General features: G+C 34.8%; 1 protein-coding gene across 1 annotated transcript; it reads left to right on the forward strand.

The window, feature by feature from the left end:
* Nucleotides 1-10,294: 10,294 nt before the first annotated feature.
* Nucleotides 10,295-15,346, forward strand: LOC119834687 (STE20-related kinase adapter protein alpha-like). The gene is made up of 7 exons (XM_038359135.1): nucleotides 10,295-10,459; nucleotides 10,960-11,192; nucleotides 11,673-11,850; nucleotides 12,835-13,027; nucleotides 14,056-14,179; nucleotides 14,823-14,944; nucleotides 15,205-15,346. The coding sequence occupies exons 1-7, from the start codon at nucleotides 10,295-10,297 to the stop codon at nucleotides 15,279-15,281; spliced, it is 1,092 nt and encodes a 363-aa protein (XP_038215063.1). The 3' UTR covers nucleotides 15,282-15,346.
* Nucleotides 15,347-15,752: the final 406 nt, after the last annotated feature.

Genomic DNA, 15,752 nt, shown 5'->3' on the forward strand with positions numbered 1-15,752 from the left:
GGGCGGTAATGCGCGGGAGACGGGGGGCCGGGGGGACGCGCGCGGCCGCGTCCGTGGGGCGGTTGAGACATCACGGGGATTGATACGAATCAATCCGGTGTGTCACGCCTTAAACTGCATCGCTGTAACAAATGGTATTCAATTAGTTCTTATGAAGAGATTGGTAAAATTTCCCTTAAAGAAATTTAGATTCAAGAAACATGAAGTGAAGGGAAAGCTTATAACAAACATGCTATTACTACAATAGTAGAAATAAAATTGTATAATGATAAAACCATCCTTATCATAAACAGAAGCGCATGCGTTTATTCCATCAGTTTATTATCATGATAATGCGAAGAAATTTAATACGTCTCCACCCGATAAAACGAATCCCACAATAAATAATGATTTTACGATTATAACCCAATGTTTTGTCAAACGTTTACCGATATTTTTTATACAAGTCACGAAATGCCTGCCAAATTACAAATGTAAATTCCGGAGAGATCGCGTGCGCCTATTTTCGGCCGGCCCTAAGGGTTACGGCTGTGGCTTACATTTAGATTCATTCGTTATACACAACAGATGCCCAAATCATTTATGAACTGAGAATCGGGCTGAGTGCATTGAGTTCCTTGAATTATCTTTATAACGTTCACCTGTGGATAATGCAGATGATCTGCGTTATGGTGGTTATTGAGTTTTATTGTTTTTGAAGTTCGCGTAAGAGTTTATGGTACGATTAAATGTAAGAATCATCACGGATTAATGAAGTCACTTTCAACACAGAAACTATGGGAAATTTTGAATATATACATATAGAAAAACATAGGCTGTTTTCTTGCATTTATGGGAGGCGATGTGAGGGAAATGTGTACTTTAACACCCCGCATTAAGAGCTACTATTTTTTAGCATGTTAAACACGACTTGAAAAATAAAAATATTTAAAGATGGTATGCTATAAAAGAATCTTTATATAATTTTTCCAATTTTATATTAGTAGAGCAACAATCTGGCTTGGTAGATGGCACTCACGTCACGTGGAGTGACCGTTTCCAAAGACTATTGTAATCGACAAAAAACTATTACCCAGCGTGCTTAATATACAGAAGTGCACATAAACACGTCGAATCCTACTAATATTATAAATGCGACAGTTTGTAAGGATGTGTGTGTCTGTTGCTCTTTCACGCAATAACTACTGAACCGATTGCAATGAAATTTGGTACGTAGATAGATGAACAACTGGAATAACATATAGGCAACTTTTTATTATATTATTCCGATCCGAGCCCGATATTCCTAAGAAATACGGACTTACGCGGTTAAATCCGCGGGGCGCAGCTATTATATACATATTCTTCACATGCTATAGCTTGAAACCAATAAATATAATTCACATACAAACATTACACAACTCGGAAGCACATGACATAGTCAACGACCTCAGCGAATTGTGTAAAAATGGCGGCTAGCCAGACTTTGTTCTAGGCAGGCATTATCAACACCGAACAGGCGACTCCTGGCCAAATTCCAAGCGACATTGACAACGCTTATAAATGGACATAAATTATTAATATTGCGGCTTGCAAAGGATTAGGATGCTTTGTGTAATATGAGAGTTTGAAATTTTTTATGCAAACTTTAATGGAATCTAATAATGTTTTCTTATAGGCTGATTTTAATAATGTTTTCTTATATCTACCATTTAAATAATAAAGCGTTAAATGTCATTGATTCTCTTAAATAATATTTGAGATGGGGTATCTAATATTAACTAAGCATATACCACTGTCTGTTCCTACATTTTCAGCAGAAATTAAACACCAATACTCTATTGAAGTCTAAGTGCGTACAAGACGAGGAAAAAACCTCTTATTATACTTATAATCTTCATAATTAGTATGTTTAACAGATAAACTGGAAAAGCTACACTTCTTCGTCTTCTACTTCGACTTCTCACTTTTACTTTTATCTATAAAAAGATGCAATTCCTAATAATACTGGTTTTTTCGAAAAACTAAAAGAGGATCGTAATAAGAAAATCAATGGAACACCCGGAACATTATGTGGCATAAAATTAAGTTTACATTTAAAATTCGTTTGAAGAAGACAAACATTTTCACTGCAAATCTTAACTTGGGATGACCCAGACAAAACTTCGTGGCTTCGTAGACTATGCACTAACGTTCAAATTCAAAGAGTTTTTCAAAATCAATATGAACTGGTGTTTTTTCTCATCCCCATCCAACATCTTTCATTTTACTACCTAACTAGACCCAACAACTGTTACCGTACCGTTTTCATTTAGGGGCTTGAAAAATAAATGATGGGAGATATGCCGATTCTCAAACTTGCACATATCATCCTACTTCCTACTAATATTATAAATGCAAAAGTTTGTAAGGATGCGTGTGTGTTTGTTGCTCTTTCACGCAAAGACTACTGAACCGATTGCAATTAAATTTGGTACGCAGACAGCTGGACAACTGGAATAACATATAGGCAACTTTTTATCCCGATATTCCTACGGAATTTGGACTTACGCGGGTGAAACCGCGAGGCGCAGCTAGTATCAGATAATTCTCAGAATATCTAGATACCTTTATAGGTATGCCTAGGTGACTTCATACTTATTGTATTTACGTTTATGATCAGTAAATTATAATTAGAGCTATTAAATATATATTTGCTCATTGCACAGCACAAGCGAGCGAATATGATCCTAGGACGATAAACGATACAGTAATTCATGCCAAGAAATTATGTCTGTGACAGGTGACACGACCATTTCGTCCAACCCACTTTCGCAAATCTATTATTTAGATAATAAATAATGGATTTCCATTGTTAAATGGTGCGCTAATTGTTAAGGTTGCTGTGCTAATGTTTTGTTGGTGTTTTCCAGTATTGTTAGAGACTGCATTTTTACACAGGAGGAAAAAAGGGCTTGCAGATAACTTATTTATCCTTATTATAACCATCATAAGTATTATCAAAGTTTTATATATATAGGGGACGACAAAAACGAGACTGTGTTATAACACAGATATTTATATACGAAACGTAACACCACACTAAGTACAGTTTAACTGTAGGTCAGGTTTAATAATGTAAACAAAATATAATAAGTGTAATTTGATATATCCCTTCAAACGTTGACGGTAAAGAAATACTAAGGGAACCTTAGTAGAATATTATGTAAACAAATAAAACAAAGCTTCCCACACACGGACAGTTGTGATATAGCAGTATTAACAGAATTTTACTGGACCCAGTCTTAGCTTGATCAATCAAGATTAATTGCAAAAATTAATAGAATTAGTTTCTACGGAAAGACATATGTTATGTCGAACCATAGTATTGTTATGTTATATGTGGTGGAACATATAAAAAGACTAAGACACTATCAACCAATACTGCCAATATCCGGTGAAATATTCAATATACCAATTGCGGAGTAGGTAGGGATATTTGATAATAATTTTTGAAAGTTGTGTCCAAGACACATACATCTCAGTCTCCCCAGGACCATGTTAAAAAATGTTCTAAGCGTCAGAGTAAATGATTTTTTTTTTTTGCACTAGAACGATTATCAACTTGAATGAAGAGAATTAAGGTTATGTATCTCTTTGAACGAAGAAAATCTGCGATAGTGTGATGTTTGCCTCTATAAACATTATACACACCCAATAAGGCAATTCAGATTTCTTAAAATTTCTCCGAATTGAAGTTCAAAAAGCATTTGATGTAAAATTTAGATGTTTCTAGACAGCCTGTCAGGCAACTGGAGCCGATACTCAAGTCTAGATATTATTAGCATGCAGTGACGATAGTGTGATACAACCGACGAATTTAGATTCAATACATACTTGTATTGCGATATGCTTTCGGTAATTTTTCATCTAGTAATGATTTTTCTTCTGGATCAGCGGGCGTGGCGTGGGCGGTACTGAACGCTTGAAGTTGGAGGCCATGTTTTATAGCCTCGTGTTAGTTGAAGACATGACATTTACATATTTATAATGGCAATGCTTTTACTGTTTTGTCGTTGTAATAGCGTTGTTAAATATTCTATGCAAATTGCTGGCTTTTGATTTTCTAAAGTGCGTGTAGAAATTATATACGTTTGTTTTGTTTTCATTTGAATTTGTTTGAATTGATGTGAACGAAGGAAGGTGGAATTCCTCCATGTGAGATACGAATTTCAAAATTCTTTATATTTTAATATTCTCTTTATATTCTAACTAGGTGCGCCCCGCGGTTTCACCCGCGTAAGTCCGTATCCCGTAGGAATATCGGGATAAAAAGTTCCCTATATGTTATTCCAGTTGTCCAACTGTCTACGTACCGGATTTCATTGCCTTTGGTTTAGTAGTTTTTGCGTGAAAGAGCAACAAACATACACACATCCTCACAAACTTTCGCATTTATAATATTAGTAGGATAACGTTTTTGGGGATGTCATTTAAAAATACACATATTTATTCTTGTAGCTTAGTAATTTGTTTTAATAAGTTAATTCTAATAAGTGGGTTTTTATAATGAGTAAATATATGCCTATATTTTTATTTTCAAAGTCAAATTCAAACTCAACAATTTATTCATTCAACTAGACTTCCTATGCACACACACTTTTGAATCGTTATATTACACAGTTATAACATTTACCACCGGTTCGGAAGGCAGTTTCTACAGAGAAGAGCCCCCAAGAAACTCTGTAGTAGTCTTTGTTTGATTTATTTTCAACGAAATCTTAAAGTAACAATTTACACCTGGTAAAAAAACTCCTGAAAAAAAAACCTGATGCAGTGTAAATCTAGAAGTTAGATTTGTAGAATGCACCACATAATGAAAAAATTTGAAAACCTTTGTGGCTTTAACAGCTTCTGCTAAATATTGTGCGTTGTGAGTCTGTTAAAAATTCACTTTATTTGCAGTGGCCCAACAACAGAAATTCTGTATATTTTATTTTTTTAACAGATGCTAATAATATACATTCTTATTGATACGAAAAAATCTGAAAATGGTCGTACGTAATATCAAAATTCATCACAAGTGACAAACAACAGACAGGGTTACTTCGATTTTAAACATAATTAATGATTATAAGAAATTATTATTTCCCTGTCACATAAAAATAGCAACAATAAGGACTCATTAAATGTGTCAATTCTAATTAAATTATTCGTTAAATTTTCAATATTAATACAAACATTAGATAGAAAAATACGTAACATAATAAGTAAACAAGTGCCCTAATACTGTTACAATCCATTTAATAATTATAATTCGAACCCTCATTAATTATAAAGTATACCTAGAATGACGTATTTTCTCGATATTTGAAGATGTATTCAAGAAACCATTACAAATATTCTGGCAACGAGGCGCGCGTTAATATTTTCAACTGTACATCATTTGCATTCCTTCATACGTGTATGTCAGTGCATCTATTAAAATAAGAGCAGAATGCAGAACTGGCTAAAGTTGTGGGATTACCTTGATGTCCATCAATTGTTTTGAACCTAAATCTTTGGCTAGGATAGCGGAAATGATGAATGAAATATTCCGGATTTATTTACCGACTGAATAGAGATATTGAGACATGACACGTTTCAAGTGTTTTTTTACAGTTTACTAATGAAGATCAAACAATTTCTAGGCTTTTTCCAAGATATTATGCATGTATAAGAAGGAATATGATGTCCTAAATGGCTATCTGTCTATTTTTTCCTCTACACTATTCGAAGCTGAATCATACTATACTATACATCTACACTTTGAAGTTGCTATCTTTGATATATCATGTTTTTTTATTTGAAAATTTTTAAATTATCATTATGTGAATAATGTATATCCCTTTTTATTTGAAAAATTAATTGTCATTATGTGAATGTAAGATTTATTATACCCAGTATTTAATTATTTTGCCATGTTATCAGTACTATGAGCTATGTCTATGACTAACTCCATATTACAAATGTTTGTCAATGATCACGTACTCGAAACAGCTAGCACCTTTATCGCGCAATGTCTTAGAATCGTTAGTCATTATTATAAAATAAATCTCTCTTAAGGTTAGATGCTCTATTTCTTATGAAAATGAAACAATAGATGGCAAGTATTATCAACACAAATATGGATAAATATCTGGAAATAAAATATTATTATTATTATTAACACCACTGGCCACAATTGGCAACAACGAGCTACCGACCGGGCACAGTGGCGTGCCTTAAGAGAGGCCTATATCCAGCAGTGGATAGCTGATGATGATGATGATGATGATGATTATTAACACCATAGTGGATTAATACATCATTCGAATAGGCTTGTATGTTTATCAAATGTGAGGAATGTTTTAAAGATTTTTCCCGAATATTCTGCCGCAAGAGTCAAGTTTGCCTATCCATCAGTATTATATGTGAGCATTCAATCATCCTTCGCACAATTTTTTTGATTGATGTCTTCAATTAAATGCAAACTATGTACGTATACTTATTTATTAGACAAATAGTTCGTGAAGGGCGCCGTAATACGACGTAATCACTTCAAGAATTACAGTTCTTTTTACTTGTTTACCATAAAATATGGCACAAAACCTGATCTGCAAAGGGACAAGCTAAACAAATCATGATGTACCGGGAATGATCATTGGTTTCAGAACGTCGCATTTTTATTTCTTAAATCAAAACTCCACACATTACACATTTATTACATTTATTACACAGTACATTAGACATTTATTTACGTTTGTTGCAAATAGTTTAAGTCTCTTATAAAGCAAACATTTGATGATTAATTAAAGAAGATGTAGTTTATTAATGTTATTTTTTTATATCTTGCGCTTTCTTATTAAATGCGTGACTTTCTTGAAAATTGGTTGTGGTTTCATGTTATTTTTGAACGTGTTCGTTGCCATAGTTAATGGAAATGCAATGAATTCGTGTTAAGTCATCACTAAATAGTCAAACAATGTCGCTTTCCGCTGTCTATGTTATGTGTCTGTATGCTTAGACAGATTTTGATGGAGTTCTTTTTTAACAGATGGAGTGATTCAAGACGAAGGTTTGTGTGTATATAATATTGTATATAGCACCCGTGCGAAGCCGGGGCGGATAGCTAGTCAAAAATAAATCATAATCAGCGCGAGAAAAAGCACTCTCAAGATTTATCTCAAGGAGAAGACCGAACAGACACTATTACGAGTATAATCTGACAGAATTTATTATGAACGAGCGTGTGCTTGACAACGGTAATTTCTTTCAAATATCACACAGATAAACATATCTCACCTAAAAACGTCAGTTGCGCAATGTAACTACACAGGGGTTATTAATTCATAGATCATGATTTAAAACGGCCTACATTTCGCGTCTAACAAAGTATGTTAATATGCGAATGTTTGCAGTTTGAGCTATAATTACGAATTGCTTCGAAACTTTTGTGACCTAGAAACTACTTTACACGTCGATTCTTATATGACTTCTGTTTATTCAGCCTCGTTGTAGATAAATGGGTGTGATTTAAGAGTTAGGACCGGGTTGTAGGATTCCTGGAGCTTTAATGTCAAGGGTAGCTTACAATTTTACAAAGAACTTAAAATCAATAATTTATTAACAATAAGTAGTATCTTGTTAGGATTCGTATTATTTATTTTTATTTATTGTTCATTAAAAAGCTCAAACTATTTAAAAACAACTCAATATCAGAGGACTAATTTCATTATATACTTATAAGGTAGACTCCAGAATGTTTTGTCTATGGCACGAGAACAGTTCAGAAATCAATAGAACAGCAGCTTCCGGTTTCCGATGTCTAGACATCAAGGCGGCATTAAAACTGTAGCATGACGCAATGCGGAACAAAATGAAAAAAACTATTATCTATGAATCCAAAGAAAAACTTTCTTGATAAATATAATAATTAGACGAAAAAGTTATACCGCATTATTGAGGTTATGGAAACACCGGCTGTTTGCTCGCTAAATACACCAGTGATACATAAAATTAAAATAAGATTATGACGGGTTAAATGGCATGGATCGTTATGGAACGCAAGCAGAATGTGTAACTCTACACTCAACTCCAGCAAGCACGTGTTAATTCAATCTAAGTGCCAACTAATGCCTAATGAGAAATTGAAAAAAAAAAAAAAACAAGCATCCACATACCGGTTACACGGAAGTTCGAAAATCCACAAATCACTGTCACTGCCACGGTAAAATAATGCACAAAGATATTTCGCGGGCGCGTTTCGAATTTGGAATTTTTCGCGATAACCAAGTGGAGATTTCGGGCGCGCGTTCGATTGGTTTTGGGAAATTTCGGCGGCAGTTGACGGTGGACTGAAGCGGGCGGGCGGATTCGGACGCCGTCGGACGCTTTCGGCAGCCTTAAATTTAGAACTTGGCTCTCTCCCCGGTTTTATATAGCCGTGAGTACATCGTATAAAGCGTATGAGAGATGCGGTCGCCGCCGCGTATATATAGGAATTACAGCTTTTTATTGAGTGGATTGGAAATTTTTGCATTCCCAACAATGCGTTGGCGAATATATGGATGTGACTTTCTTTGGCAATGTTTGTTATAATTTTTTGTGCCAAACTAACAGGCACCATATATAAGCATACGTAATAAACATGTGATGAGTTTTAAAGATTTAGACATATAAACATGTATGTGCAATAGCCAAAGCTATAATTAATATAAGCGGATCTAATACTGCATTTTAATCCTTATGAAAATATGAAACTGATGAATACCCTCAAATTTGTAAAGAAATTGAGTAATGAGCAATACTCATCAACGATCATTATCGAAGTATTCTCTAAAAAATTCTTACGGAAACTGACCATGCAGGTCTCTGGAAGGTGCTTGTAGACCTTGGTCGAAATGGCTGGCGTCATTTCTAGACAGATTGAAAAATATTAGCAAAGAATTGGGCCTTACTATTTACAAAACCTAGACAAAATTAATTTGGAAATTAAGATGGATGCCATGGATACGATTAGCTTAGACATTGTCGATAGTTTCGTCTACTATTAGGCTCTATTATTACTATCAATGGCACTTGCGAATCTGATATTCGAAGAAGAATAGGAATTGTCAAAACGCAATATCTCGACTGCATAGGGTATGGGCTGATAGAAACATTTCTATAGTAACCAAACGGAAACTAGAAATATCGTTAATTTTCTCCATCTTACTATATGGCTCCGAAACCTGAACATTGCGCAAGGCAGGCTGTTCTCGGATAGACACTTTTGAAATGTTGTGTTGGCGACGCATGCTTCGCCTTCCTTAGACTGCACGCAGAACAAATAAGTTGATTTTAAAGGAATTGTGCATTATCAAAAGACTATCCACTACTTGCGACGAATTCTTCGGTCACATTGCAAGAAAGAGGGGAGATAATCTTGACAAAGTACTTATCACTAGCAGGGTAGAAGGAAAAAGACCCCGAGGCCACAGTCCAATGCGCTAGACAGACCAAGTCAAAACATCTGTAGTAACTAGCGTATCACTATCCACATAGCAGAAGATCGGGACAAATGGCACAAAATAACAAAGAAACCACGGCTCCAGAGTGATCACGACCCTCAGCAGTGAGGATTTAGACATAAAGAACAATATAAGTAGACTAGCGCCATCACTTTCCCTCATGAAAACATGATTATAATTACTAATAAAATTTCACTTAAAGCATATTTTCAGATACTCGACGTATCAATAGGGATATTTTTCATGTTTAAATTAAATGCAGAAAATAACATTACACTGGTTAACGTCATATACGTAGATCCTAAGTGCCTACATTTTGTAAGGACAAGAGGAAATTAAAACCTTCATTTTTAGGAATTTATTTTATTAATATACGTGACTAGTATCACGACTAATTTATTTCTCTCTTGATTTTCCAACAGAAATTAAAAATATATGTAATAAAATTCTAAACTGATTTTCATCTCATCATTCTGACAAAATAAGACTGGGCTTAAAGGTCTTGTAACGAAGCCATTATTATCTTAAAAAAAAAATCATTATGACAAACGTCATGTGTCAAAATATCTAACTTCAAAGACAAAATGTTTTTCTGACAAACATTTGAGCTACGCGGATTATTTTTTATAACTATTACTATTGCCTGTTTTCCTTCTTGGTTTATTTATTTATAGATGTATATATGTATTAATGTTAATTATCGTTTTCTCGTGTAAACACCGCACAATAGTCAGTTCCTATGACATGTTTGTAGACGGCGCTTGTATACATTATTTTAATTTTACGTGAAAACTTGCCCTAGAGAAATGTTTAACCCTGACATCAATGATTATCAATTGACTTCGATCATATCTGAGTGCTGTGGTGGTATTGCAGTTGTTTATTCAGCTATTCACAAGCCAGATAATCAAAATGTCGCTATCAAGAGATATTTTGTTGACAAGTCGAAAGAAAAGGCCAATTTGATACAGGTACAATAACATTTACGTCTTATTATGTACGGACTTAAATAAGTATTACTTATAATATATCATAATATGCGTTCCAATCAGTGCCAAATCAGCTGATTTTCATTCATAATATGATTCGAAATTTTGTAGCTTTGGGCAGAAATTTTTTTACTCAGATAATAAGGATAATGTGAGTAAGTGAAAAGTCCGGTGTTTTTTTGAAGGGTACAGAGCAGTTGCCCTATATATATGTTTCACTGAATGAATTACTTTATAGTCAAGTAGATAGGTGATCAGGATTTTGTGTTTGCAAGAGATGCATTGAGATTTTTGGTACCTGGTAATCAAACCCTCCATTCTTCTATCACACAACCTTGCCAATGATCAATAAATTACAAATGGACCAAACACCAAAATGAGTAATTGTTGTAGAAGTAAAAATATGCAGTTTTATTCTCTCATTAAATAATGAATGATTAAATTTTTAAAAATGCTAAAAATTTGCTTTATTTAACTTACAGCAAGACATACTAACTCGGAAGGAGCTGCAGCACCCCAACATCCTCCCATACCTGACGTCATTTGTTCATGGCCAGGAACTATATGTGGTGTCTCCCCTGATGGAACTCGGCTCTTGCAGGGACATCCTGGATAGATACTTCCAAGAGGGTTTGCCGGAGTTGGCCTGTGCCATAATATTGAGGGATGTGTTAGCCGCTCTACAGTATTTGCATAAACAATTTTATGTCCATAGGTATATATAATATTCTGTTTTTTTTAATAAGAAGGGTTTTTCATTTTATACTTAACCATTCAAATTATTACCACTTCCATAGGGTTCCGTAACCAAAAGACCAATCCAGACCCTATTACTAGAGTATTCACATTCTGTTTGTCTGTCCGTCCCACCAGGCTGGTCTCATGAACCAATATAGGTAGAGTTTTCGGAGATAAGCATTTCTCTTAATAAATTGTACAGATGACCAGCTTTTTTCACAGTTGCTCTTTAGCTTATTTGTATGAAATCACAAGCGTGTACCATTCGCACTTGACCAATGTTTTTAAATTTGGGACAAATTATTCAACAAGAAAATAGACATGGCCCATTTTGTTTTACCCCAGCCTTCCCAGTGCATTCCTTTCCAGGCGCCAATCCTTTCTTATCCCATACCCATTGGAAGTGGGCAGCGTAAAAAAACACATTTATGTTAAATGAATGCTGTTCACTTTACAGGAGTGTAAGAGCGAGCCATGTGCTGTTGGACAGACATGGTAACGTTTGCTTATCTGGTCTGAGGTCTGCAGCCAGCATGATGGTGCGAGGCAGGCGACAGAAGCACTTGCACAGCTTGCCTCCGCCTGATCATGATAATGCCAATCTCATGTGGCTGAGCCCGGAGTTATTGGAACAGGTATGGTGTAATGTTTTTAAATCAACTATCCCAAATACGAATGTGGATATAAGTAGTGTTCTTTTTATAACTTAATAACTTAATATCTTTTCAACTAATTGGCATGATTATATTTTTGTGTTGAGGGGAATTTTTTTTTCATTTCATTCATCCCAGTTAAGAATCCACCACGCCCCCAGGAATGATGGTGATTTATTTTGTACAATGATTTAATGATTTATTTTGTGAATGGAATTGTGCATTTTTGTATGTTTTTTTAAATTCAATTTTACTATATCTCTAAGCATCACACAAGAATTGTATTACATATTGTTATATTCAAAAGTAATGTATATCATTCTTACAGATAGAACATGGTAGTGTTATGTTTGAATTATTTATGCATAGTGCTTTAACATAAATTTTAGTTTATTTACATAGGTATATAACCTAGAAGATCTAGGCACAGATAAATGTAATGTATTCAAACACACGAACCAACAATAAAGATAATAATGGATTTTGAATAGAATAGTTGTTTGTGCTTAGGAAAATTCTTGCAGTATATGTATTAATGTAACATACAGATTATAATATACATAGCCGCTATTGTTGACTTGAGTAAAATGTTTTAAGTTTGTTTAAAATGTACTATTGTACATATTCTAAACTGTTATTCAACCAACATCTGTAATATTGTAATTTAGAATATCTACCAACATTAATCTAATCCTACTAATACTATAAACGCGAATGTTTGTAAGTGTTGATGGATGTATGGATGTTTATTACTCTTTCATCGTATCTGTATGAAATTTGGCGAAGAGGTAGGTTTTAGTATGTATTAGCGCTGAGGCTTCTTTTTATCCAGGTACCATGCAAGTGACGTCAGAAGATCGGCGGGAAATCTTAGCATGTAAATGCTGTATCTCAGTATAATGATATAAATGCTGTACTAAAATATGCTGCAAAAAAATATAAATGCTGTATACTCACTCATTCCAGAATCTCAAAGGCTACGACGAGCAGTCGGACATCTACTCCCTGGGTGTGCTGTGTTGCGAGCTGGCCAATGGTGCGGTGCCGTTCGCGGAAGTGCCAACCACACTCATGTACACGGAGAAAGTGAGAGGCAACAGGCCGCAGCTGTTGGACTGCTCCTCGTTCCCGGAACCACTTGATGATGGTGAAATGAAAAGTGAGTGAAACAATAGTGATATGATGATAGTGGTGTGGTTGTAAATGTAAAAATAAGCACAGTAGACAATATATGTCTAGGAAATTTAATTAAGTAATTGTAGAAGCGAACAAACTGACATATGTTTATGCGTCCAAATGGTTGCTCTGCAATTAATTTTAAAATAAGCACAGAAACGATTGGAAACCCTATCAAATTTGGTAAGGCCATTGTTGAGATAGCAAACAACCTAATAGATGTTTGTGTGTTCAGTTACTTCTTACGTTAAATAGATTAAGCTAGCTACAAGTCAAACTACTAGCAGCTTTTAACTGTCTTTGGTATAAAAAAATCCCGCTCTAAAAATAGCTTAGGTTAGTTAGGAAAATGATTGAGCTTTCTAAGGCTACATGTGTGTGTTTATAATTGATAAGGTAGTATTTGATCTTAATAGCAAGAAACAAACTAATAGAAGAGTTAAATACATATTAAATATTTGCTGTATTAAGTAAGAGTACCTGGTTGACCGAGCTTTGCTCGGTTTAACTTCGTGAAGTTAGATTGTTCATAAGCGTTTTTTTTCCAAGATCGTTTAGGCATTTTTAAGTGAACACATGCATAAGGAAGACACAAAACAATATAAATAATTAGTCTAACCTCAAAGCAAACACTCATTGACTTCGTTACTTAACAACGCCATTTGCTGGAACTTTAATTATTCACCAAAAAATAGTATTATTATTCGCCAATAGATGTCAGGAAGAAAAAAATAGTATTAGTATTATTATTCGCCAATAGATGTCAGGAAGAGTCGCTAAGTTTAGGTCGATAAAACACGAATATGACATTTTCTAAAAAAGATTCCTAGCCAGATCGTACAATAATTGCTCGTTTAAAGGTATAAGATGTATTCTCAAACATTTATACACTCAATTAGATATAGAAGTACTTTTGAATCGTCATAACATAGTTTTAACATTTACCATCAGTTCGGAAAGCAGATTCTACCAAGAAGAGACGGTTTAAATGAATGCGTTATGTCTTTGCAGGCATGTACAACACGGACAGCGGCGTAGGCGACAGCGCGGAGGGCGTGTGGCGCGCGCGGCTCGTGTTCGCGCGCCGCAAGCTCTCCGACCCCTTCCACCGCCTGGCCGACGCCGCGCTGCACCGGTGAGCGCACTCGCGATACACTATACGCTACGAGCTGTGTGCTACACGATACATGCTACGCGAAACGCGGTATACGCTACGAGCTATCTGCTCCATGATTCATGCTACACGATGTATGCTACGCGATACGCGGTAAACGCTACAATCTATATGCTCCACGATACATACAACACGATACATGCTACGCGATACATGCTACACGATACATACAACACAATACATGCTACGCGATACATGTTACACGATAAATGCTACGTTATACGCGATATACACTACATGGTACCTGTTGCGCGTTACATTATACATGCTTCACGATACATGCTACACGGTACATGCTACACGATACGTGCTACACGATACATGCTACACGATACATGCTACGCAATACGCGGTATACACTACAAGATACATGCAAACGTACATGTTACGCGCTACACTATGATACGAGGTATACATTAGGATATATGCTACGCTATACGCTATAAGACACATATGCTTCGCGGTACACATTATAAGTTACAGCTATACCTAAAACGTGTATATAAACAGAGGCTATACAAAATTATATAGTTCCGTATTCATATATCTGCACCCAACCTATTTAAACCTCTAAATGGTAATTATTATTATCTATTATTTGCAGCGATCCAGACAAGCGGCCGTCAGCAACTCAGCTGTTGAATCATCCGTTTTTCAAACAAATCAGGAGGACAGACTACCTTCCCAGCCTCATTGGTAGGGTTCAACCAATCAAACCGGATCAGAGTGAGTAATGCTTTTACGAATTAGATACAGAGATGTGTTGTTTTTGTAGATCATGTGTGTATTGACTTTTCATCTTGTTTATCTGATCATTTTGGTTATTGTAATACTTTTTTATTATTGATATTATCGATTTGCAGATTCTGCAAGATTTTTTTTCTAACATCCACAGGTTAATTACACTTTTATAAATACAATATTACTTCAAGTCTGTATGGCTGTTATATTCCCATAATTTTTATTCCTTTATTGTATGTTTTCAGATGACATATCAGCGTTATTATTAGAAGAGAAGTTGTCGGAAATGAACATGGAGAAAACTACGGAGTGGGACTTTTGAGACAATAAATTAATTATTAGATGACCAATTAATAGATATTGTTGTTGTATTTAAATTGCCTCAATGCAAATATATTGCCATTAATTTAACCCCTTGTTTGCTGTGATTTTAAAAAACAAAATATAATATTAAAAGAAATGAGAAGATTTCAGTGTGAGATTACAATATATACAATGAAAGAAAATCGTTGCTTCTTCATATCTACGTGTTTTTTGGCATATGACTGTTCTTATAATGTGTATATGTCTTTTAACAATACCTATTATATCGTACAAAATAACTTATATTATAATGAATAAAATCTCGTAAGTTCTCCCTAAATTATACTAATAAAATATCTAGATATATGTACACTCTCATCTTTACTACTATGTGATACAATAAAAATATTTTTTGTACATTCGAATATTGGCCCAAGACAGCAATATTTTTATACATTGGTATTACAATAGAAATACCCACTCATAAACA

Source organism: Zerene cesonia, chromosome 19, assembly GCF_012273895.1.
Source record: "Zerene cesonia ecotype Mississippi chromosome 19, Zerene_cesonia_1.1, whole genome shotgun sequence".
Classification (NCBI taxonomy): domain Eukaryota; kingdom Metazoa; phylum Arthropoda; class Insecta; order Lepidoptera; family Pieridae; genus Zerene; species Zerene cesonia.